This window comes from Ctenopharyngodon idella, chromosome 10 (genome assembly GCF_019924925.1).
Source record: "Ctenopharyngodon idella isolate HZGC_01 chromosome 10, HZGC01, whole genome shotgun sequence".
Taxonomy (NCBI): Eukaryota; Metazoa; Chordata; class Actinopteri; order Cypriniformes; family Xenocyprididae; genus Ctenopharyngodon; species Ctenopharyngodon idella.
In genome coordinates, this window is record NC_067229.1 from 29,868,930 (window position 1) to 29,891,025 (window position 22,096).

The 22,096-nt window shown below is 35.3% G+C and overlaps 3 protein-coding genes across 4 annotated transcripts in view; 2 read left to right on the forward strand and 1 right to left on the reverse strand.

The window, feature by feature from the left end:
• Window positions 1-1,402: 1,402 nt before the first annotated feature.
• Window positions 1,403-2,670, forward strand: LOC127520912 (molybdopterin synthase sulfur carrier subunit). Its single transcript, XM_051909629.1, has 3 exons — window positions 1,403-1,553; window positions 1,731-1,852; window positions 2,531-2,670. Exons 1-3 carry the CDS (start codon window positions 1,542-1,544, stop codon window positions 2,655-2,657), a joined length of 261 nt encoding a protein of 86 aa, XP_051765589.1. The 5' UTR covers window positions 1,403-1,541; the 3' UTR covers window positions 2,658-2,670.
• On the forward strand, window positions 2,550-13,142 carry LOC127520911 (molybdopterin synthase catalytic subunit). Of its 2 annotated transcripts, XM_051909627.1 has the most exons (6): window positions 2,550-2,670; window positions 3,820-3,936; window positions 6,586-6,739; window positions 6,834-6,957; window positions 9,197-9,272; window positions 12,941-13,142. In XM_051909627.1, exons 2-6 carry the CDS (start codon window positions 3,822-3,824, stop codon window positions 12,964-12,966), a joined length of 495 nt encoding a protein of 164 aa, XP_051765587.1. In that variant the 5' UTR covers window positions 2,550-2,670; window positions 3,820-3,821; the 3' UTR covers window positions 12,967-13,142. The 2 variants fall into 2 exon arrangements, with proteins under 2 accessions (XP_051765587.1, XP_051765588.1); XM_051909628.1 differs by lacking the exon at window positions 12,941-13,142 and having other exon boundaries at window positions 9,197-9,473.
• The window catches only part of LOC127520902 (integrin alpha-2-like), a 51,610-nt gene continuing 38,827 nt past the window's right edge, over window positions 9,314-22,096 (reverse strand). Inside the window, exons 14-28 of the mRNA XM_051909614.1 lie at window positions 18,435-18,632; window positions 18,225-18,355; window positions 17,699-17,862; window positions 17,342-17,601; window positions 16,913-16,995; window positions 15,519-15,666; window positions 15,151-15,243; window positions 14,997-15,073; window positions 14,764-14,847; window positions 13,739-13,841; window positions 13,498-13,608; window positions 13,263-13,373; window positions 12,877-12,990; window positions 12,021-12,110; window positions 9,314-11,920 (exon numbers count right to left, since the gene is read on the reverse strand). Coding sequence (XP_051765574.1) covers window positions 11,624-11,920; window positions 12,021-12,110; window positions 12,877-12,990; window positions 13,263-13,373; window positions 13,498-13,608; window positions 13,739-13,841; window positions 14,764-14,847; window positions 14,997-15,073; window positions 15,151-15,243; window positions 15,519-15,666; window positions 16,913-16,995; window positions 17,342-17,601; window positions 17,699-17,862; window positions 18,225-18,355; window positions 18,435-18,632 — 2,064 coding nt within the window. The 3' untranslated portion in view covers window positions 9,314-11,623. The remainder of the gene's footprint in view (window positions 11,921-12,020; window positions 12,111-12,876; window positions 12,991-13,262; window positions 13,374-13,497; window positions 13,609-13,738; window positions 13,842-14,763; window positions 14,848-14,996; window positions 15,074-15,150; window positions 15,244-15,518; window positions 15,667-16,912; window positions 16,996-17,341; window positions 17,602-17,698; window positions 17,863-18,224; window positions 18,356-18,434; window positions 18,633-22,096) is intronic.

The following is a 22,096-nucleotide window of genomic DNA, read 5'->3' on the forward strand; positions in this document are numbered from 1 at the left end:
CCTTCAAAAGGAAGCAATCAGGGTGTTGCATTACACCCCGTCTACACAACTAGTGACGCGACACGTCAAACTTCTGTGAAGTTGCTGACGTTGCGCACTTGCAGTGTAGATGAGGTGTTACATCCATGATGCAAATAAGTTCTTATCAGATACAACACTATTGGCATCTGTGGTTCCATGAAGAACCTTTAACATCCAAGAAATCTTGCATTGCACAAATGGCTCCTCAGATTATTAAAATGTTCAAAACACTAAGAATGGTTCTTTTAAAACTGAAAGGTTATTTGAAGAAATAAAAATAGTTCTTCTGCTGCATTGCTACAAAAACACCCATTTCAAAGAACCTTTATTTTCTCAAAAAAGTGTAGTACTTATTCCTTATTTGCTTAGTCACTATTACAGTAGGCTACTGACAAGTGACTTCTATTAGTAGCAAATGTTTGGCATTGAATTCAAAAAGAGGATTATGGTTCAGGAATGTAAACGGCTTCTCGAACAAGACAAAATGTAGGGTGGGACTTGATTTTGTCAAGGAGTTGATTGGATGGTTGTGTTTTGCTATTGGTGAATCTCATGTGAGTGACAGGTTGTCCAGTCCTCACACCAGTAAACATCAGAGAAGAGATGTCACTGCAAGAGGAAGGGGAAGTTATTTTGATTAAAGATTATAAGGGTACACGAATTAAGAAGTCCATAAAAAATAAGAATGGTCAATTTTGGTTTCATGGTGAATAAGGGCTACTGGTAACATAAAAAAGATACTAGTTTTAAGAAATAAATGTTAAATCGGCTTGCCAGATAGCCTATAGCCTATCTGAGGTGTAACGTTAAGCCGCTGCCTTGCTGTCCCTCTGTCGGAAAATTGGGAGAAATGCAAGACTCTGCAAGTGTCTCCTGCCACACGTTGTTAATAACTATCACTGTGAAACGGGGACATACGTTGCACAGCTGTGGTCTGTGGTTAGAGATGTCACTGGATTGATCGAATGCCACACAGAATCGTCTTACTGAACAAAAACAGCCATCGGCTGTTTAATAACGGCGAATCGTGCGTTTGATCCGTTGTTTTTATTTTTTTCTTGTATACTTGAAGCTAAAGGATAGGCTATATATGTGTGTAGTGCTTTACACGAGTCTCTAAATATAGTAACAATAAAGAAAGAGCTTTATACATTATATTTAAGGACATTTAACTCTCTGAGGCTGGTGAATGCTCAGTTTGACATTGAATTTGGAGACATCTGCCGGTGAATGATGGAAATGCTGAGCTAATTTCAGGTACGGGTTAAATAGGATAAAAGATATGTTACAAGGATACAATGCTATAAAAGACATAATAGAGGAGGAAAAGTGCGAATTTATAAAATTTATTTTTAAGCTGTTATAAGGTTGATTGAATTCCTGAATAAACAAAGCATGATCGGTCTGTTTCCTGGCCACGAGTCAGCTGACCTAAAGCAAAACCAATTGGATTTCGGCTCTCAGGAAGACAAGCAGCACGCTGCGAGTGTGTGAACTTTGTGTCCAGCCAATGTACATACATGAATACCGAGGTAAGTCTGCTTTTGAAACCTTTTATACAGTTACATTTTCTGATTAATAACATGCTAAGCAAAAATACAAAACGAATGACATTTACGTAATCACTAATGGCATTCGATAAACTTGAATGTTTTGGTAACAGTCACGAAATTGTCCATATTGTTCTAATAGCCTATGTATCTACACAGGTGTCGGTTCTGTACTTTGCAAAAAGTGCCGAATTAACGGGACTTAAAGCGGAGAACATTACTGTTCCGTCAAACATAACATCTCTACAGCTGTGGCAGGATTTGGAGAACAGACATCCGAGGTGAATTATTATTATTACAACTACATTAATAGGCTTTTGTAAGTCTTTTATATTAGTAATATTTACACTGCAAGTGATCGACACATTATGTTCAAACAGAGGCGATCTATACTGCCATTTAGTCCACCAATCAGAGACTTTGTTTATGCGTTGCGCTCCTTTGCAGTGTACAACTTCACATTATTATTGACAACATTGTTATTACATATAATAACTATTAATATATATTTTTACTTATAATAATAAATATTTGACATATTTTGACATAATAATTATTATGTATGTATTATCATTATTATTATGTATATTAATGTGTATATGTATAATATAATAAATATTTTTTTGAAAATGTTCTTTGTAAAGAGAACGTTACTTTCTAGCATATTTTGTTAACTTAATCATGTCATTAAAAGATATATATTCCATGCAATAACGCTGGGTATTTTTTGCAGTGTAAATATTTCATGCATAAGAACAAATTTCTTTTTGTCTTTTAAGTCTAAAGACTTATTTAAATTGTATTGTCCTATACATGCTTTAAATCATATAAATAATGCTTAGAATAACAAATGATCTATAATTTTCTGATTGAGCATCTCTAAATATTTATTTTATTTGCTATTCATTGTATATGTTCTGATCACATTTTATTCAGAAAATGTTTGTCCTGTTTGCCAGACTCTCTGTGTTGCGAGATCAAGTGGTTCTTGCAGTGCGTCAGGAATACGTGCCTTTGGGTGCGCAGCCCTTGACCCTCAGACAGGGAGACGAGGTGGCCATTATACCACCCCTTAGTGGAGGGTAAAGGGATTACCAAGGTGGGCATCAAATCTGATAGCCTACCTGTCTGTCTGTTTTGTGTGTGTGTATATATATAGTGTGTGTATATATATATAGTGTGTGTGTATATATATATATATACATATACATATACACATACACTACCGGTCAAAAGTTTGGAATCAGTAAGATTTTCAATATTTTTAAAAGAAGTTTCGTCTGCTCACCAAGGCTGCATTTATTTAATTAAAAATACAGTAAAAACAGTAATATTGTGAAATATTACAATTTAAAATAACTGTTTTCTGTTTGAATATATTTTATAAAGTAATTTATTCCTGTGATCAAAGCTGAATTTTCAGCATCATTACCCCAGTCTTCAGTGTCACATGATCCTTCAGAAATCATTCTAATATGCTGATTTGCTTCTCAAGAAACATTTATGATTATTATCAATGTTGAAAACAGTTGTGTACTTTTTTTTCAGGATTCCTTGATGAATAGAAAGTTCAAAAGAACAGCATTTATCTGAAATACAAAGCTTTTGTAACATTATACACTACCGTTCAAAAGTTTGGGGTCAGTAAGAATTGTTTTTTTTTTAAAAGAAATGAAAGAAATTAATACTTTTATTCAGCAAGGATGCATTAAATCGATCAAAAGTGACAGTAAAGACATTTATAATGTTACAAAAGATTATATTAAAAAAAAAATGCTGTTCTTTTGAACTTTCTATTCATCAAAGAATCCTGAAAAAAAAATATTGTACACAAATATTTTGTACAATTGTACACAATAAATGTTTCTTGAGCAGCAGATCAGCATACTAGAATGATTTCTGAAGGATCATGTGACACTGAAGACTGGAGTAATGATGCTGAAAATTCAGCTTTGATCACAGGAATAAATTACTTTATAAAATATATTCAAACAGAAAACATTATTTTAAATTGTAATAATATTTCACAATATTACTGTTTTTACTGTATTTTTAATTTAATAAATGCAGCCTTGGTGAGCAGACGAAACTTATTTTAAAAACATTAAAAATCGTACCGATTCCAAACTTCTGACCGGTAGTGTGTATATATATATATATATATTAAATAACATGTTTTATATTTATATTAAAAATATCTTTGAATTATATAATGGTAATGTTTTATAATGTTTTCTGTTTTTTAAAGGTATGGCTGCAGATGAGGGTCAAGATCTAATTACACTCACAGCTGACAAACTTTCTGCTGATGGCGTCTCTGAATCTGTGACATGTCCCTCCTGTGGTGCTATATCTCTATTTATTGGTCAGTCTTTCTTGGTTGGATCTTTGCTTCTGTTAAGGGTTAGCTTTTTTTACAGATACATATTTTTTTTTGTTTATGATTTGTTTAAACATTTCAGAAACAAAATAAAAGGCTTAAGAGACAGTGAAACTAAATAAAATAAAATAAAACAAAATAATATTAATAATAATAATATTAATGAAACATAAAATAATATACATATCAATACACACGCACAGTATATATATATGTATATATATATATATATATATATATATATATATATATGATGTATGCATGTACTGTATATATATATATATATATATATATATATATATATACATACATGCATACATATTCACAAACATATACATCCATAAAGACATTTTAAAGGGTGCGGGGGAGGGAGGAATGGTAATCAGAGTCAAACAAAAGAGTCTAGGTCAAGCTGGAGTTTTAATGTGCAAGAAAGTACTGCCAAATTTTAATAAAAATATATTGCTGCTGAAAAGAAAATCTAATTTTCTGTAATTTCATAAAATATAGAGCATTCTTTATCCAATGTGGGTGAGATGATGGGTGAGGGCTCTTCCAGTTTAGTAAAATTAGACGTCTTGCAAGTAATGCTAGAAAAGCAACAACATTTGTAAAGCGAGTGGGCAGCGAAGGACGGGAAACACTCCAAAAAGGCCGACAATAGGTGATGGTGGAATATCTGCAGAGATAATAGTTGAAAGAGAATCAAAAACTGACCCCTAAAATAAGGAGAGAGGCTGGTCTCAAGTGATGTCTATCATATTCTGGATCAGTGGTTGGATTAGTCTGCATTTAGACCAGTAGGCTCTGTGAACCACTGGTCTAAATGCAGTGGGCTCCATGACGTGCACAAACAGACAAGGAGTGAACCCTGTCCAGAACAACCTCCTATGATTCTTGGTCTATTTCAATATTAAAGGGTTAGTTAACCCAAAAATGAAATAATGTCATTAATTACTCACCCTCATGTCGTTCCACACCCGTAAGACCTTCGTTCATCTTCGGAACACAAATTAAGATATTTTTGATGAAATCCGATGGCTCAGTGAGGCCACCATTGCCAGCAAGATAATTAACACTTTCAGATGCCCAGAAAGCTATTCAAAACATATTCAAAACAGTTCATGTGACTACAGTGGTTCTACCTTAATATTATTAGCGACGAGAACAAAATAACGACTTTTCAACAATATCTACAATATCTAGTGATGGGCAATTTCAAAACACTGCTTCGAATCTTTACGAACAAGTCACGTGATTTCAGCAGGTTGGCAGTTTGATACGTGATCCGAATCACTGATTCGAAACAAAAGATTCTAAGCAGTGTTTTGAAATCGACCATCACTAGATATTGTTGAAAAGTCGTTATTTTGTTTTTTTTGGCACACAAAAGTATTCTAGTTGCTTTATAATATTAAAGTAGAACTACTGAACTCACATAAACTGTTTTAAATATGTTTTGAGTACCTTTATGGATCTTGAAAAGTTCGGTGGCCTCTCTGAGCTATCAGATTTCATCAAAAATATCTTAATTTGTGTTCCGAAGATGAACGAAGGTCTTACGGGTGTAGAACGACATGAGGGTAAGTAACAAATTACATTATTTTCATTTTTGGGTGAACTAACCCTTTAAGGTCTAAAGTCCAGCTGGTACGCAAATTATCAAAGGGTAAAGACGGCAAAGCCTTTAACATAAAAGGTCAAAACCTAGGATTGTATCAATCAGAGAAGAAGGTGGAGCAGAGGAATTAAAAACACCTCATAACAAACATGAACCCCTCATTCTGTCCGCTTTAGTAATAGTAGTAATTTCTCTAAACAAGGATGATAACAAGGATGATAATATAAAAAGAATAAATAAAAAAACAAAACAAAGAACATCAATTCAAAAACCTAAATCAAAATACTATATATATATATATATATATATATATATATATATATATATATATATATATATATATATATATATATATAAAAGAAAAAACACATGAATGAATGAATGAATGAATAAATAAATAAATAAATAAATAGTCTACAGAAAAGTACATTACTTGGTTATCTCTACTACCACAAATATTATTATGGATACTGATACATGTCACTTTGAACAATAGACCCCAGAAGAACAAAGACCATACTCTACAAGTTTTCTTAGGTCCTCCTTCAAAAGGAGGGGTCTAACACCCCAAAGAACCTTAGCTATTCTCTCATGAGGAAGCACAGTAAAAATCTCTTTATACCACTGAGTCACGGAAGGTGGGATCTCTTTTATCCATCTAATAAGAATGCATTTCCTTGCCACAAGCAACAGTTTGTCGAACGATTTATAACCTGATGCATCCAGCGTCAGTGTCTCTGCTTGCACTGTAGAGGGGAGCCCCAAAAGAAAAAGACCAGGATCCTTTTTAGTTTATATGAAGAATGGTGCTGATTTCAAAGGCAATAAAATTCCAAAATCTGGAGATATACTTGCACTTCCAAAAACAGTAAAAGTTCATCCCTAGGTCTGAATGACACTGAAATTTGCTAAATAAGTCTTGTATTTGTAATATTGCTGTCAAATCAACTAATCGTGATTAATCGCACCTAACATAAAAGTCTGTAAATTTTATATGTAATCTCCTTTTTCAGGGACTACCAGAGATAATTTTGAGGGTAAGAAAGTATTACAGCTTGAATATGAGGCATACATTCCAATGGCAGAGTCAGAACTGAGGAAGATCTGCAGTGACATCAGGACAAAGTGGCCCAGTGTCAGACATATTAGCATACAACATAGACTCGGGTGAGTCTCACAGTTGTTCAGATAATGAGAGTTCATTACTTAATACTTATCACATCTAAAGAATATTTTTGTTCTTTCCTCGCTCTGTCCACAGTGTGGTTCCTATAACAGAAGCAAGCGTTATAATAGGGATCTCATCACCGCACAGAAATGATTCCCTGGAGGCGGTGAGATACTGCATCGACATACTCAAAGCGACTGTACCAATCTGGAAAAAGGTATGAACATACTGTACCTAGTAGTGTGTGACTTCTGTGTAACCCTATAGAACATTTCATGAATAAGGTACAAACTTTTTTTTTCAAGAAATGGTCATTAAGAGGGGGTGATTAATCTTCAGTAAATGCTATTTGTCAGCATCAGGAGGTCAAATTAAATATTAAATTAGTTTTTTTTTTCTTAATGTTTGTTATTTAGGAGGTTTGAAAACCATAAAGTGGCACATAAGACCAATTTGTATGATTCTGTTATTTATTTATTTATTTTTGTAATAATAAGCATTAAATAAACACTAAATAGACACAATCGATACAACTAAAATAAAAAAAAATGTAAATAAAGTAAGCCTGAATAGGTAACATGGTGGCAAATGTTTCAGTAGAGACTTGCTAGTTTTGGGCCAAATGCATTTTGGTAGTTATTTGATACTTAAGTTTACAATACATTTTGGATAATATTTAATTAATCACTTTTCCTTGCAAACTTGGTAATAGGGTTGATAAATGCAGCCAACACAATTTTTGTAAATAATGACAAAATGGAGTTTTGGAGTTTGTCTTCCCACCATGTTGTATGCGAACCACTTGCAGAATCTGTGAAAATGTGCAAAATTTTAACAAAATAAGAAAGATCATACAAAATGCATGTTATTTTTCATTTAGTACTGTCCTGAGTAAGATATTTTACATAAAAGATGTTTACATATAATCCATAAGACAAAAAAATAGCTGAATTTATTAAAATGACCCAGTTCAAAAGTTTGTGAACCATTGATTCTTAATACTGTGTGTGGTTACCTGGATGATCTACGACTGTTTTTTTGTTTTGTGATGGTTGTTCATGCGTCCCTTGTTTATTCTGAGCAGTTAAACTGAGCTCTGTTCTTCAGCAAAAATCTCCAGGTCCCAAAAATTCTTCAGTTTTCCACCATCTTTTGCATATTTGAACCCTTTACAACAGTGACTGAATGATTTTGAGATCCATCTTTTCACTTGGAGGACAACTGAGGGACTCAAACACAACTATTAAAAAAGTTTCAAACATTCACTGATGCTCCAGAAGGAAACATGATGCATTAAGAGTCGGGGGGTGAAAACTTTTGAACAGGATGAAGAGGTCCAAATTTTTCTTATTTCACTTGAATATCATTTTTTTTCATTCAGTACTGCCCTTCGGAAGCAACAGAAGATACTTGCATGTTTCCCAGAAGACAAATTAAATACAATTTACCTTGATCTTCAAATTCCAAATGTTTTCACCCCCCATCTATTAATGCATCATGTTTTTTCTGGAGCATCAGTGAATGTTTGAACCTTTTTTAAAAGTTGTGTTTGAGTCCCTCAGTTGTCCTCAGTGTGAAAAGACGGATCTCAAAATCATTCAGTCACTGCTGTAAAGGGTTCAAATATGCAAAAAATGCTGGAAAACTGAAGGATCTGCAGGACCTGGAGGATTTTTCTGAATAACAGAGCTCAGTTTAACTGCTCAGGACAAACAAGGGACTCATGAACAACCATCACAAAACAAAAAAACGTGGATCATCCAGGTAACCACACGCAGTATTAAGAATCAATGGTTCACATACTTATGAAAGCTGAATTTATTAAAATAACCCCAATTTTTTTGTCTTGTCGATTATATGTAAACATCTTTTATGTAAAATATCTTACTCAGGACAGTACTAAATAAAAAATAACATGCATTTTGTATTATCTCCCTTATTTTGTTAAAATTATTAACATTTTCACAGATTCTGCAAGTGGTTCACATATTTTTTCTTGCAACTGTATTTTGATACAGTTACTTGAATATAAAGTCTGCATATTGTCAAAATCATGACACTGACATTGTGACTTGTGGTTATAATTATTGGATACAGTTAAGAAGGTCAAAATCTCTAAGGTGCAACAGACTCAGAAAACAGAACTAGCTAGTTTTCATGCAAGGTTAATTGTATGTAATCAAATAGTTCTCACTACAAAAAAGAAGAAAAGGTTTATTCTATTAACTTTATTAATTATTAAAGTAAAATGTAATAGTTATAAATAGTTATAAAAGTTATAAAACACTGTCTACCCTGTTTGTGGAACACTGACTTTTTGTTTCTTTACAAGAAATGATATTTATATAATAACTTGTAACTTGTTAATTATTTCCATAAAAGTGTAATCATTTCTCTTTGTATATTATATTGTGCAATTGTTTGCAACATGTTTGTAATTATTTTGTTCTTTTCAGGAAATCTATGAGTCTGGGGAGCCTTGCTGGAAAGAGAACAAGGAGTGTTTGTGGGCGGATGGTGGAAAAGATTCCAAGGAAAGTTGAGCTGTTAAATGAGCTACAGTACATCTCATGAAGCGTTGAGATATTTTTATTGAAAAAAATACAAAGGCCAAAGTTTTCCTGTAACACCTGATGAAACACAAATACAAATCAAAAGAGTATATTCTGCTCTTCTCATAAAAGAATAGAAAGTCTTACAAAGGTACCAGTGCAAAAACATTATGTAAACACATTAAGGAAAATCTTAGACAGGCCTCTTTTCCTGTCACACCATCAGTAGAAGTTAAACCCTGAATTAATACAAAATCATACCAATTTATTGGCAACACTTTATATTAACTTTGTCATTTCAAAACATTAAATAAAAGTTAAGGATTAGTTCACTTCTGAATGAAAATTTCCTGATAATTTACTCACCTCCATGTCATCCAAGATGTTCATGTCTTTCTTTCTTCTGTCGAAAAGAAATTAAGGTTTTTGAGGAAAACTTTCCAGGATTTTTCTCCTTATAGTGGACTTCAGTGGGGTTCATCGGGTTGAAGGTCCAAATTGCAGTTTCAGTGCAGCTTCAAAGGGCTCTACGTGATCCCAGATGAGGAATAAGGGTTTTATCTATCGAAACGATTGGTCATTTAAAAAAAAATAAAATAAAAAAAAATGTATATACTTTTTAACCACAAATGCTCGTCTTGCACTGCTCTGCGATGCGGCACGCATTACGTTGAAAGGTCACGCGTGACGTAGGCGGAAGTACTGCGGTAGGGCGAAAAACTTCATCTAATTTTCTCCTCCAACTTCAAAATCGTCCGACATCGTTGTTTTACCTTTTTTTTTTTGTAAAGGGCATTTGACTTAATCTTTGCATGTTCGTTTTGTAGACACTGGATCGGTACTTCCGCCTACATCACGCATGACCTTTGTAACATGATTACCATGCGTGGCAGATCACAGAGCTTGTGGAAGACGAGCATTTGTGGTTAAAAGTATACACCTTTTTATTTATTTATTTTTTAGAAAATAACCGATCGTTTCGCTAGATAAGACCCTTATTCCTCGTCTGGTATTGTTTAAAGCCCTTTGAAGCTGCACTGAAACTGAAATTTTGACTTTCAACTGTTTGGAGCCAATTGAAGTCCACTATAAGGAGAATAATCCTGGAAGGTTTTCATCAAAAACCTTAATTTCTTTTCGACTGAAGAAAGAAGGACATGGACATCTTGGATGACATGGGGGTGAGTAAATTATCAGGAAATTTTTATTTGAAAGTGAACTATTCCTTTAAGCTCTGTTGTATTCATTTTATGTTGTTGCTGAAATGGTTTCACTCCGATTTTGTAAACACTTTACATAATATAGCACATAACATAAAGGCCCCAATATATTTTCCTATTCTTCACTTAGGGGTAAAAAGAAGTTTGAAATACGTTTGTAGCGGTATACTGTTAGCAAACATCCGACGCTGCCCACATTTAGATGAATATGTAAATATGTGCTGTACGCTTTCCTTTCAACAATGAAATAAACAACTAAAATGACAGCGGTGAGAAAACAGCAGTTAAGAAAGCATCTGATCATAGCAATGTGGATGTTTGCACAAGCTCTGCAATTCAGCACTCCAATCAATTCACGTTTATTTATATAGCACTTCATACAATAGATTGCTTTAAAGAGAGTAGCTTTACAGTATTAAAATTTATCAGTGTTTTTTTTAATTAGAATTACAGCTCTCCAGCAGCTCCAGTGTGTTCATGTTTTTATTCGCATCTGACCTACAAGGACTATACAACAGAAGAAATTAACAGGAGAAGATATCCATGTCAAAGACGGCAGAGTCACGGAGCCACAGCAATTACATAATCATCTCGGATCAATGGTAGTTCGAAGGTGTTTACCAGTCAGAACGAACTTTTTCGAACTCCCGAAATGAACACCAAACTAACTTAATTTTGATTTTGTTCAAAATTACACCAGTCACACACGGTTAATTCTTTGATTTTGCCTGAATTATATTGGGGCCTTATGCGTTAGATAATTTTAGTACTCCACTATAAAACAAATGATCAAATGTGTTCAAATAAGAACTCAAAGGTCCATTTCCTCATAAGCCAGCATATGAAACCAATAATCAAATGTCACAATAGTCAAAAAGATATAGTAAACTACCCAGGAAATGGGTGGAAGTGGTAAGACTGTGCCAAAAGATACACCAGCTAGCAAAGAAAAAGCATTTGAGAAATGAATGGGATTAGAATGGCAGTTGTCAGTTGATGCATTGTAATCAAACTGGCAATTTCCAGTTCACTCATTCACTCTTTCTAGCCCTGTTCTGGACATTTTTGTCAAAGAAAGCTGTAAATCTCGAAATGAGTCTCAGCAGATCTCTTAGGGCGCCTCACTGTTTTCCTGCAGTTCCTGATGTTCTGCTGCATTCTCGTCATTCTTCATCAGCGATTGATACTTCCTCTTGAAGAATCCAAACTGAATGTAAACACATTGGTTTTTAAAAGAAAATGACAAGATGTACACTGAATAGACAATGTGGAAAAAAGGTAAATAAAGCACCTTCCAAAGCAATGCGACTGCAAGAGCCAATAATAACAGACCGCCGATAACACTCCCTGCAATGACGCCCACCGGAACATCCCCTTTAGCTCCAGGTTTGCTCACTTTGACTTCAACCTGAAATGAACTCAAGTAAATTTACTCAACATGGGTAATGACTGTCGATATGTCAAAGATGTTTGAGGCAAAATTATCCTGCTGTATGTTTTGACCATACCTTAAGGTTTTTCTGTTCGATGAACAGTAGGTCTGGTTGAGACGTCTCTATATCAGCTCTCACAGAGAGCACAACGTACAGGAAATCAGCCTTGAATGGGCAAACAAACACATTGTTAAAGGGTTAGTTCATGCAAAAATGAAAATTCTGTCATTAAGTACTCACCCTCATGTCGTTCCACACCCGTAAGACCTTCGTTTATCTTCGGAACACAAATTAAGATATTTTTTGATGAAATCAGAGAGGTATATGACTCGTCCATAGACAGCAATATAATCAACATCTCTTCTCTTCCCTGTCATTATCCTTAAGCAGCTGACGCAGTAAGCACAGTGAAGGCTTCTGTGTTTACGTCCGAATGCCGACTCAGTATTGGCCAAAGCTGCACACGTGAGCAGCACGACACATGCGTGTGATGCTGACGCAGGAGCCGGCCAATAATGAGTCGCCGTTCTGACGTAGAACCTGGAAGCGCTGGACGTAAACAACGTATGAGAATGACAGAGAAGAGAATATATTGTTGAATAAAGTCGTTATTTTTGTTTTGATTTTGCACACAGAAAGTATTCTCATTGTTTCATAAAATTAAGGTTGAACCACTGGGGTCACGGCGACTGTTTTAACAATGTCCTTTCTGGACCTTGAAAGTGTTGGTTATATTTCTGTCTATGGACGAGTCATAAACCTCTCGGATTTCATCAAAAATATCTTAATTTGTGTTCTGAAGATGAACAAAGGTCTTACGGGTGTGGAACGACATGAGGGTGAGTAATTAATGACAGAATTTTCATTTTTGGGTAAACGAACCCTTTAACCGCAACAATTATATGGGAAAAGCAATGAGATGTTCACTTACCATTGCAAAGGTGCCATTCCATATGTTTGTAGTTACATTCACATAGTAATCATTTTTCCCCTCCAGGTCCTTCAGGACGCATTTCATTGACCAGCATGTGGCCGTTTTGCAGTTCTGTGGATGGTAAACAGATGATCACGATGGTTACGGCTTTGAGGATGGAAATTTCAAGACATCCTGTTATTTGTAATCATGAGACAGGATTAGTCATCTTGCAAATCAACAACTTAATCTAGATCTAATTAAAAACATTATTGTACAAATAATTATTACTGGGTTTCATTCTTCATTCATTATTCCCTTGTGCGTCACAATCAATAACAAAGACAAAAGTGAATGTTTTTCTCATTCTTGGATTTCAGGAAAATTTTAGATCAAGCACTGACCAGTTCCTCTGTTCCTCTAAAACTCTCTTCTGTGAATTGGGCTGTATAAGGTTTTTGACTGATCTTAAAAGGGTCAATCTGATGGCTGTCTGCACAATGGATTTTTTCAGCCTGTTGCAGGAAATATTGTCATCAAGTAATATCCACATGCACAGACACTGCTTTCAGTCATATATTTATGATGGATGATTAAATACATTGTGTGTAATAAAAACTGTTCATTATAGCTCCTCACAGGTGAAGTTTTAATGCTGGTTGTATACAGGAGCGGATTTCCTGCTCTAGTGCTGCTGGGCAGAGAGACATTGAGGTAAATGAGGCTGACTGGGACAGTTCCTGTAGAAACCTGTAGAAATAAATACACTCACATTAGCAAGCTGAATCACTGCCATGAACTTCCTTTTCAAAGCAAACCAACAGATGGTGGTAGTGAACAGCCTGAAGGATTTATCCATTTCACTACGACATGAACTCACCTTTATATTAAAGTTAAAATCTGGGCCGATGTCCTTGTAATCCTTCACTGTGGTTGCAAAATTGTCCTCTTTTTCCAGTAAATAAACACCTAAGTTTGATTCTCTGAAGGAATTAAAATATAATAAAGACATTAAGAGAGTATTTTTAGTCAAATATTATGATGGGGTTAAAATGTTTTATTTAATAATTGGATATCAAGCAGAAATAGTGGAACTCAACACTACTCAACATATATTATTTAAAAAGTAGTTTTAAAAGTGATGTATAAGAAACTTTCTTACACAGAACAGAAATGTAATGCTCATATCAACTAAAAGTTACTTTTTACTAAGATTTACTACTAATTTTTACTACAAATTTTTGTGGAAATCAACACATTTGAAATTCTCTGATATCATTTAAGGTTTTCCAGAAATGAGGGAACCCTGTACAAGAAACATGAAACTACACAGCAAAATCCCAGAGTTAAATCAACTCTGCTTAGAGTACATATATGGTCCCTGTCTAAATAGTGTTAAAGTAACACTGAAGCAGAGTTAAAGTCAGTTGTAATTTTTGTTTCTCTCTTTTCTTCAGTGATTCTGCTTGTTAACAGCAGGTGTTCATCACTAATGCTCAATCATCACTTAATTAATCGCTTAATTATCTCATTAACTTTAACTCTGCTTCAGTGTTACTTTAACACTATTTAGAGAGGGACCATATGTACTCTAAGCAGAGTTGACTTAACTCTGGGATTTTGCTGTGTAGTTTCATGTTTCTTGTACAGGGTTCCCTCATTTCTGGAAAACCTTAAATGATATCAGAGAATTTCAAATGTGTTGATTTCCACAAAAATTAGTAGTATTAGTAGTAAAAATTAGTCGTAAATCTTAGTAAAAAGTAACTTTTAGTTTCTGGGGATTTTGCAGTGTAGCACAGCTAAGTAGACTGCAGAATGCAATGACTGACCAATCAGAATCAGGCATTCTGGTGTTTAATAAAGGAAATGTTGGAATGTTGTAAAAGGGGTGTGTTGTCTGACCTGCTGAGGATGATCTCAGAGTTGTATTGGACAGGAATGGAGACAGAGATTCTATTATCAGCTGGAGTTTCCTCTGTGCTGTCACTGCAGTGAAAATAAACCAATCAAACATTGATTAACAGGATAATCTTCATATACTTTACTAAACCTGTGGATCTGTGGTCTCATTTGCACCTATTTGCACCAAACTGAGGGACTCACATATTTGCACTTTTCTAAATTTCTATATTTACCTTAAAGCTTCAAAGACAACACTGGCATCATTTAGAAGCTGATTCATATTAAAGTCAAAGTTTACCACAAATGTTACCTGAGGAAAAAGAACGAAACCGTTAAAATCATATCAGTTTAGATATAAAAACAAATGCTTGCAGATGTCTGTCTCACCAATTGGTCTGTCCTCAGGGCTGGATAACTCACTTGGCAGGTGAGTGTGTCTGAGTCTTTCATCAGAGTGCACTTCACCTCCGTTCCATCAATCTGGAATATCAGAAAGCAAAAACAGCTGTTTTGAACTCAAGAACATGTGTGTGCTGTGTATGTAAAACATACAGTACACATATTATACTTCAATTATGGTTAGAATCTTGTATCTGGAAGTGTGTGAGATAAATTTGTGGGAGAAACAGGAATTTGGTGAGCCTGTAGCCCGAATCCTGCCCAGTTTTACTTAAATTACTTTCACAATCATATATTGTACTGCTGATGTCAAGTAGAATATAACGGATGAATTGTTTGGATTAGTTGTAAAGTACCAGTGGTGTAAAAGAAGCGTAGAACAGGTTTCTGGAGTAGATGACTGACACACGTGCATTGTACGCATTTTCCTTCCTGTTCATCACTGTCACAGTGAAGGAGAGTCTTTTCTTGTTCTGGCTGACCACCAGTGGACTTTTGCTAGAACTAATAAAAAAAACACATACATACTTGTATATTTACAATTTTTTTTTTTTTTTTTTCGCAGCAATGCAATAGAACTATTTTGGATTCCCCAAAGAACCTTTCAGTGAACAGAACTTTAAATAACCATTGTATTTCTCCTCTGTGTGTAAAAAATAATTTTAATAATGTAAAGAACCTTTTTTCTTTTTTCACTATAAAGAACCTTTAATGGAATGGAAAGGTTCCATTAAATATTAAAAGGTTCTTCATGGAACCATCAATGCTAATAAAGAACCTATATTTTTGAGAGTGTAAAAGATTTATATGGATGTGCTATCAAAATGTTTCACATAAGAAAATGGGTGCTAGTTAATTAAATATTTGCAAATGCAGTGCTAATTTCAAATTTCCTTTTAAAAGATCATTTATCATCACTTCTGTCCTTTTCAACACTGTAACCTTAACGCTCAAAATACTTAATTGGTTTGAGACAAACTTAAACAAATTAGTTCAGTTAAATTAACTGTTATGAGTATTTAGAACTTTCATTTTCTTTTGAGTTCACAGCATTTCAAGTAAACTGAACTCTTTCATTGTTTTGAGTTGTATGAACTCATTTCTTGTCATTTAGACTAACTTGCATTTAACTACAACTAGTTTGGGATTTCTATTTCCCAGCATGCTTTGCCCATGGCACTCAAAAGGGAGAGTAAATGCTAAAAATAAGTGTTAATGTTTTTTATGCAAGATTAATGGCAAGGGAGATTTAGTAGTGATTAATGTTTTGATATGCTAATTTAGAAGAGTTTCTGTTAATGTGGGTTTTTGGGGAGTTACCATCGTGGTGACAAGTGGCGTATGCGGCTTGGTTTGAGAGCAGATAAGTTACATGTTTTAAGTTGCTGTACTCATTCAGTAAGTGCTACACCTTGCTATTGTTAACATGTTAGCAAATTGGCATTTTCTGAATTAGTTTGATATAGCTAGCAAAATATTTACATTGAGATAACCTGATCATTTTAAGTTAAATGTATAAATTAGTGTACTCAATATTTCAAGTTAAGTTAGCTAATTCAGAACTTAAAGTTAGGAGCAATTAACATGCATGAGTACTACAAACTCAAAACTTGGTAGTTCTGCTTACTTAAAATTGGGAACATCATAACTAAAAAAAAAAAAAATTGATGTAACTGATTACCTCAAATGTTTTGAGTTAGCCCAAGTTATTCGGGTTTACAGTGAAGTCATATGGTTGAAGGAATCTTACCCAAGTTTCTGTTCACTCTCCACAGTCAGTACCAAGTCACTGAAGCAAACTTCATCTTGGCCACAGTCCTTTGAGAATGGGATCTGGACCAGAGAAACCCCAGATTAAGCACAAGAATTTAGGAAGAGTTTCCTGAACAAAGATGATGAATTCTACTATTCTTAAAAGCCTAAGTCAGAGGTTTTTTAAACTGGGGGCCAAGGGGTTCCATGGAAAATTTGATAGATAATTTATAAACACAGTCTTTATACTCTAGGAAGGGGGATGCTCATAAAAAGGATAATCATATTTGGAGGTCATTAAGATTAAAAGATTAGAAATCCCCTAGTTGATTGATTTGTTTATTTAATTGCCCTTGTTCTTAACACATGTCCATCACAGTAAACCACAGGCACTTAAAACCCGGAATTTGCTTCTTGCAACACTCACAAAAAACTCCCACGCATTAGGACTGAAGATGTCTAAAACAGTTTTTGCGTCTGTAGAGCTGAGAACTACATCCACACGCAAAGCAATTGAGTTGACAAGGTCAGGAGTCTCCTGCACATAGACATCATGCTCTTCACATATGTCCTTCGCAGAGACGCTGATGTCTTTCTGGATGACCCGATCCATGTTGCTGAAATGACCTCTAGGGCTGATCCGAGAAGACTGCAGGTCAGCATCCAGGCTCAGGTTGTACTTGATATCTGTTTTTAAAAAAAGATGTTTAAATGCATTACTTCCTTTGACCAAAAGTGTTCATCTCCTAAAAAAAATGACCCAGACCAGAATCAATATCCTTACCCACTGGCCCCAGTGGATTCATTGGTTTAAATGTTGCACTGAAACACACTTTAGCCTTGAAGCAGGACACCTGCCTTCCACTATAGCGACACGGTTTACTCAGGATACTAATCTTATCAGGGGTGAAGGAAACCTTGGCTGTGACCACTGCAACTGCTCTACTCCTAAAACCACAATGAAAGAGTTCAAGAATGCATCAATTAAAACTCAACCGTTCAATTGATTTATGCATTTTGGAACAAACAGAAGAGTCCCACAGAAAGTTGATGCTTAGAGAATTGCTGAGGTGAAAAATGGGATTCCAGAGGACAGCTGGAGCGATCATTTCCCTGGCCACAAACACATTCAAATATCCCACCATGACTGAGGCCGTCGATGCAGCTGTTACACACTTCACTCAATTGTTGAAGGTGGGCCGTTAATGAGGTAGTACAAATTAGCATGGTATCACGTTACATGGGATGATCTAATCGAGCTGTTTTATACCCCCCACAAAGTATGAAAATCAATTGGTTCAAATTCTCACCAGAGTTGGACGACTTTCCCAAAAGCCCCCACCGTGACATCTGGGATTGAGTCTTCATTCATATCTCCTCTGCCGTCTAGAGAACGGCCGAAGTACTTCATCGCTGGGTCCAGTTTCGTTCCAATAATTTTCTGAATGAATATTCTGAATTTTGATGCTTGCAATTATATTTGATATGTGTTGAGAGCTCAATGAAGTGTTTCGTTCTACCTGTGAGCTCTGCTTTCTGATGGTTTTTCCGTCTCCATAGTAGACGTAAATGGCACCTTGGCCATTGCCTTCCATTGGGGCACCAACCACCACGTCACTGAAGCCATCCATGTTCAGATCTGGGATGACAGTGATGGCCGTCCCAAACCGACCGTTCTTTTGAGAACCCTCCAAAAAACCCTGGTTACTCAAGATACCCTATTAAATAATAAAATGAACAATAAAGTGGTCTTATTACACGGCTCTCTGAATTGCTTGATTCTGATGAACATTCCGAGGTCGTTTTTTCCCTGTATTCCCTACTATTAATTAGTATTAATAGTAGGCCTATGATAATATTGTTGAAATGTTCATCTTGTTGCTAGAATGATTGTTTTGTCCACTGTAATGGGTAATATGATAATTTTAAAATAGTTTCTTCTCAAATCAATATTTCATGTTCCCTTCAAAATTTATATGGTGAAAAGCTGTGTAATAAGTGATATATGACAGTATTATCCAACCCGTAAAAAGCGCTCACATCCTCATAATTACAACTTGTAAACTCTGATTTTTTTGAGAGCTCCGACTTGTACCACGTGACCGCTGTACCACCTGACCACTGCAGATTCATTTTGCCATTGACAGTGTTGCCACAGAAACGTGAACAGCTCTGACGCTGTGTCCAAAATCGCGTACTGTATAGTAGGTGCCACATTTGGTTTGAAACTTACTTCACGACCATTAAAAAGTACATTGTATATAGTATGAATGGGTGTAGTATGAAATTTGGACACCATGTTGTCACTACTGTCATGTAACCTGTGGTGTCTGTTGCTTCAGCGCCATTCACAAATTCTCTCCTGTGGCCTCATGGGATAGTAAGGTGTCCACTGAATGCACACTTCAGAATCTCGGCAGAAATAGGAGGTCATTCGGGTACTTTTTGCCTACTGTTTTTCGAAGACTATGTATTCGGACATACTACTCTGTTGTTGTACTGGTGTGTATGCAGCGTTAATGTACATCTCTTTTACAACCTTCTCTTTATTAATAGGTTGTAGGGTAGCTAACTACAGAAAAAAGAGAAGGGCAAGGAAAAGAAAAAGAAATGGAAGAAAAATAAACAAAGCACAATATACAAAATCACCTTGGTAATGGTGAACAGGTAGACTCGTCCTGTTTCAGACTTCTCCTCGCTCATGTACATCGGAGCTCCAACCAGCAGCAGATCAGTCACACCTATCAGTGTCCACATCAACGGGACAGAGAACGCTGCCAAAATAAGACCCGATCTGCAAACCACAGACACCACAATTACATATTACAGGACTTTTCTGTCTAATGAAACTCAAGGTCATTAACGCATTAGTTCACTTTAAAATGAAAATGACCCTAAGCTTTACTCACCCTCAAGCCATCCAAGGTGTATATGACTTTCTTCTTTCTGATGAACACAATCAGAGTTATATTAATAAATATCCTGATGCATCCAAGCTTTATAATGGTAGTGAATGGGAAATAACGACTATGAAGCTGAAGAAAATGCATCCATCCATCATAAACATACTCCACACGGCTCTGGAGGCTTAATAAAGGCCTTCTGAAGCGAAGCGATGCGTTTGTGTAAGAAAAATATCCATATTTAACAAGTTAGACAGTAAAATATCTAGCTTCAGCCAGACCGACTTCCGTATAAGTGTAATGCCTCTCGCAGTTCAAAACATGACGTCAGTTTACGCTTTTTATGTAAGTTGAATATGGGAGGCAGTCTGGTGGAAACTAGATATTTTACTTTATAACTTGTTAAATATGGATTTTTTTTTTTTTTACACAAATGCATCGCTTCGCTTCAGAAGGCCTTTATTAACCCCCCAGAGCCGTGTGGAGTATGTTTATGATGGATGATGCACTTTCTTGAGCTTTATACTCATTAGTCCCATTACTACCATTACGAAGCTTGGATGCATCAGGATATTTATTAATATAACTCTGATTGTGTTCATCAGAAAGAAGAAAGTCATATACACCTAGGATGGCTTGAGGGTGAGTAAAGCTTGGAGTAATTTTCATTTTAAAGTGAATTAATCCTTTAAGTGTTAAATGTACCTGATCTCCTCTCTGCGAATCTTTGATGACGGGTTGTCCCTGGCTGTTAATAGTGTAAACTACAACCTGTCCTCTATGAACGGCACGAGGAGCTCCGGCCACATAAAACTCAGACGAGCCGTCAGTCACAGAGCTGACAGAGTAGCCTGAATATATGACAGGGGGAAAGAATCAAAAACTGAGAAAAAAATATTTATACACAAAAATGAGCTAATATGCTACCTTTTGGAGAAATAGTCCAGTGTTAATGTAAAAATGCATGGCAAATATTTAATATTTCAGTTCAACAAAAATAACTTATCTATACTCTTGGTACAGTGCTTACCAAGTAATGAACTATGGTTTCTATCTTCCAAGACTTTCTCAAAAGCAGTTTTGGGCAAAATGTCTGATTTCTGAGCAGTTTGGTGAACAACAGTCCCGATCCAATTATATGCACCAGCTGCTCCCAGTAGGACCAAATCCTATAACCAAGACTCAATGTAAACCACCAGGAGAAAAAAAACATCTAAAAACATAGATGGAAATACACCGACATAAAGAGCTGGCACCTTATTTCTGGTCTGGTGTGCACTGAACCCCACTTGGGACATTTCCATTTTGAAATTATCCGCAGTACCTTTTCCAACACCTAAAGACATCAATAAACAAAAACAAAGAAAACTGTTATTGACATACATGTAATATATGTTTGTAAAGAAACACATGTCTGTTACATTACTTTTAAAAGGCTTTAATCTATATGAAACACTGCAAATTGACATAATCATGGACCTTCAATGTTGAAGATTCGATCTCCAAGAGTTCCGACAATCTCTATAAGCGTCGCCTCCTCAGACACATTGAAAAAGTATTTCTCGCTTGGACTACTGGCTATTGACTTAATCTCAGCGATGAGTTTGCTTGTGTCAATGTCATTCCTTAAATAATATCCAAGCACCTAGAAAAGTGCAAAAATCCATCTCTTCACAAAATTCATATATATACTGAATATTAATATCCATATATGCCTTCATTTAGGACTGCATATCTTTTTATTTTCACTAACCGCAATGCCAAAGCGAGTAATATTTTGGCTCTCGCATGCTGGAATAACTGTTTTCCTTAGATTTGCATCATGTGACTCTCCATCAGTTACCACCACCATCACTTTAGTGGCCCCAGGACGACCTCCATTTTTGGCTAGGAATGCCTCCTTTCTGTGAGATCCAATCACCCACAGACATGCACACAAACCCACCAAGAGAAAAGAAAGCATTTAGTGCAAAAACTGTGTAAAACTAGAGTGTAAAACCTACTTTTGAATCACAGTCCCCCCTTTTTGTTATATTAAACAGAATAAAGCTGACTTGAACTTTTTTTTATCATGCCTTCATTATTTATTTTTGCTGGTTTCAAATGTCTTTTATGTATACATTTATAATTTTATTTTTTACTTGATCACTTTTGACCAGAATATACTAAGTCTCATTTCTAATCAAATTTCTCATTTCTAAAAAAGTGTAATACTACTACTACTGCTACTACTACTACTACTACTACTAATAATAATAAATTAGCCTTAGCTAGACAAA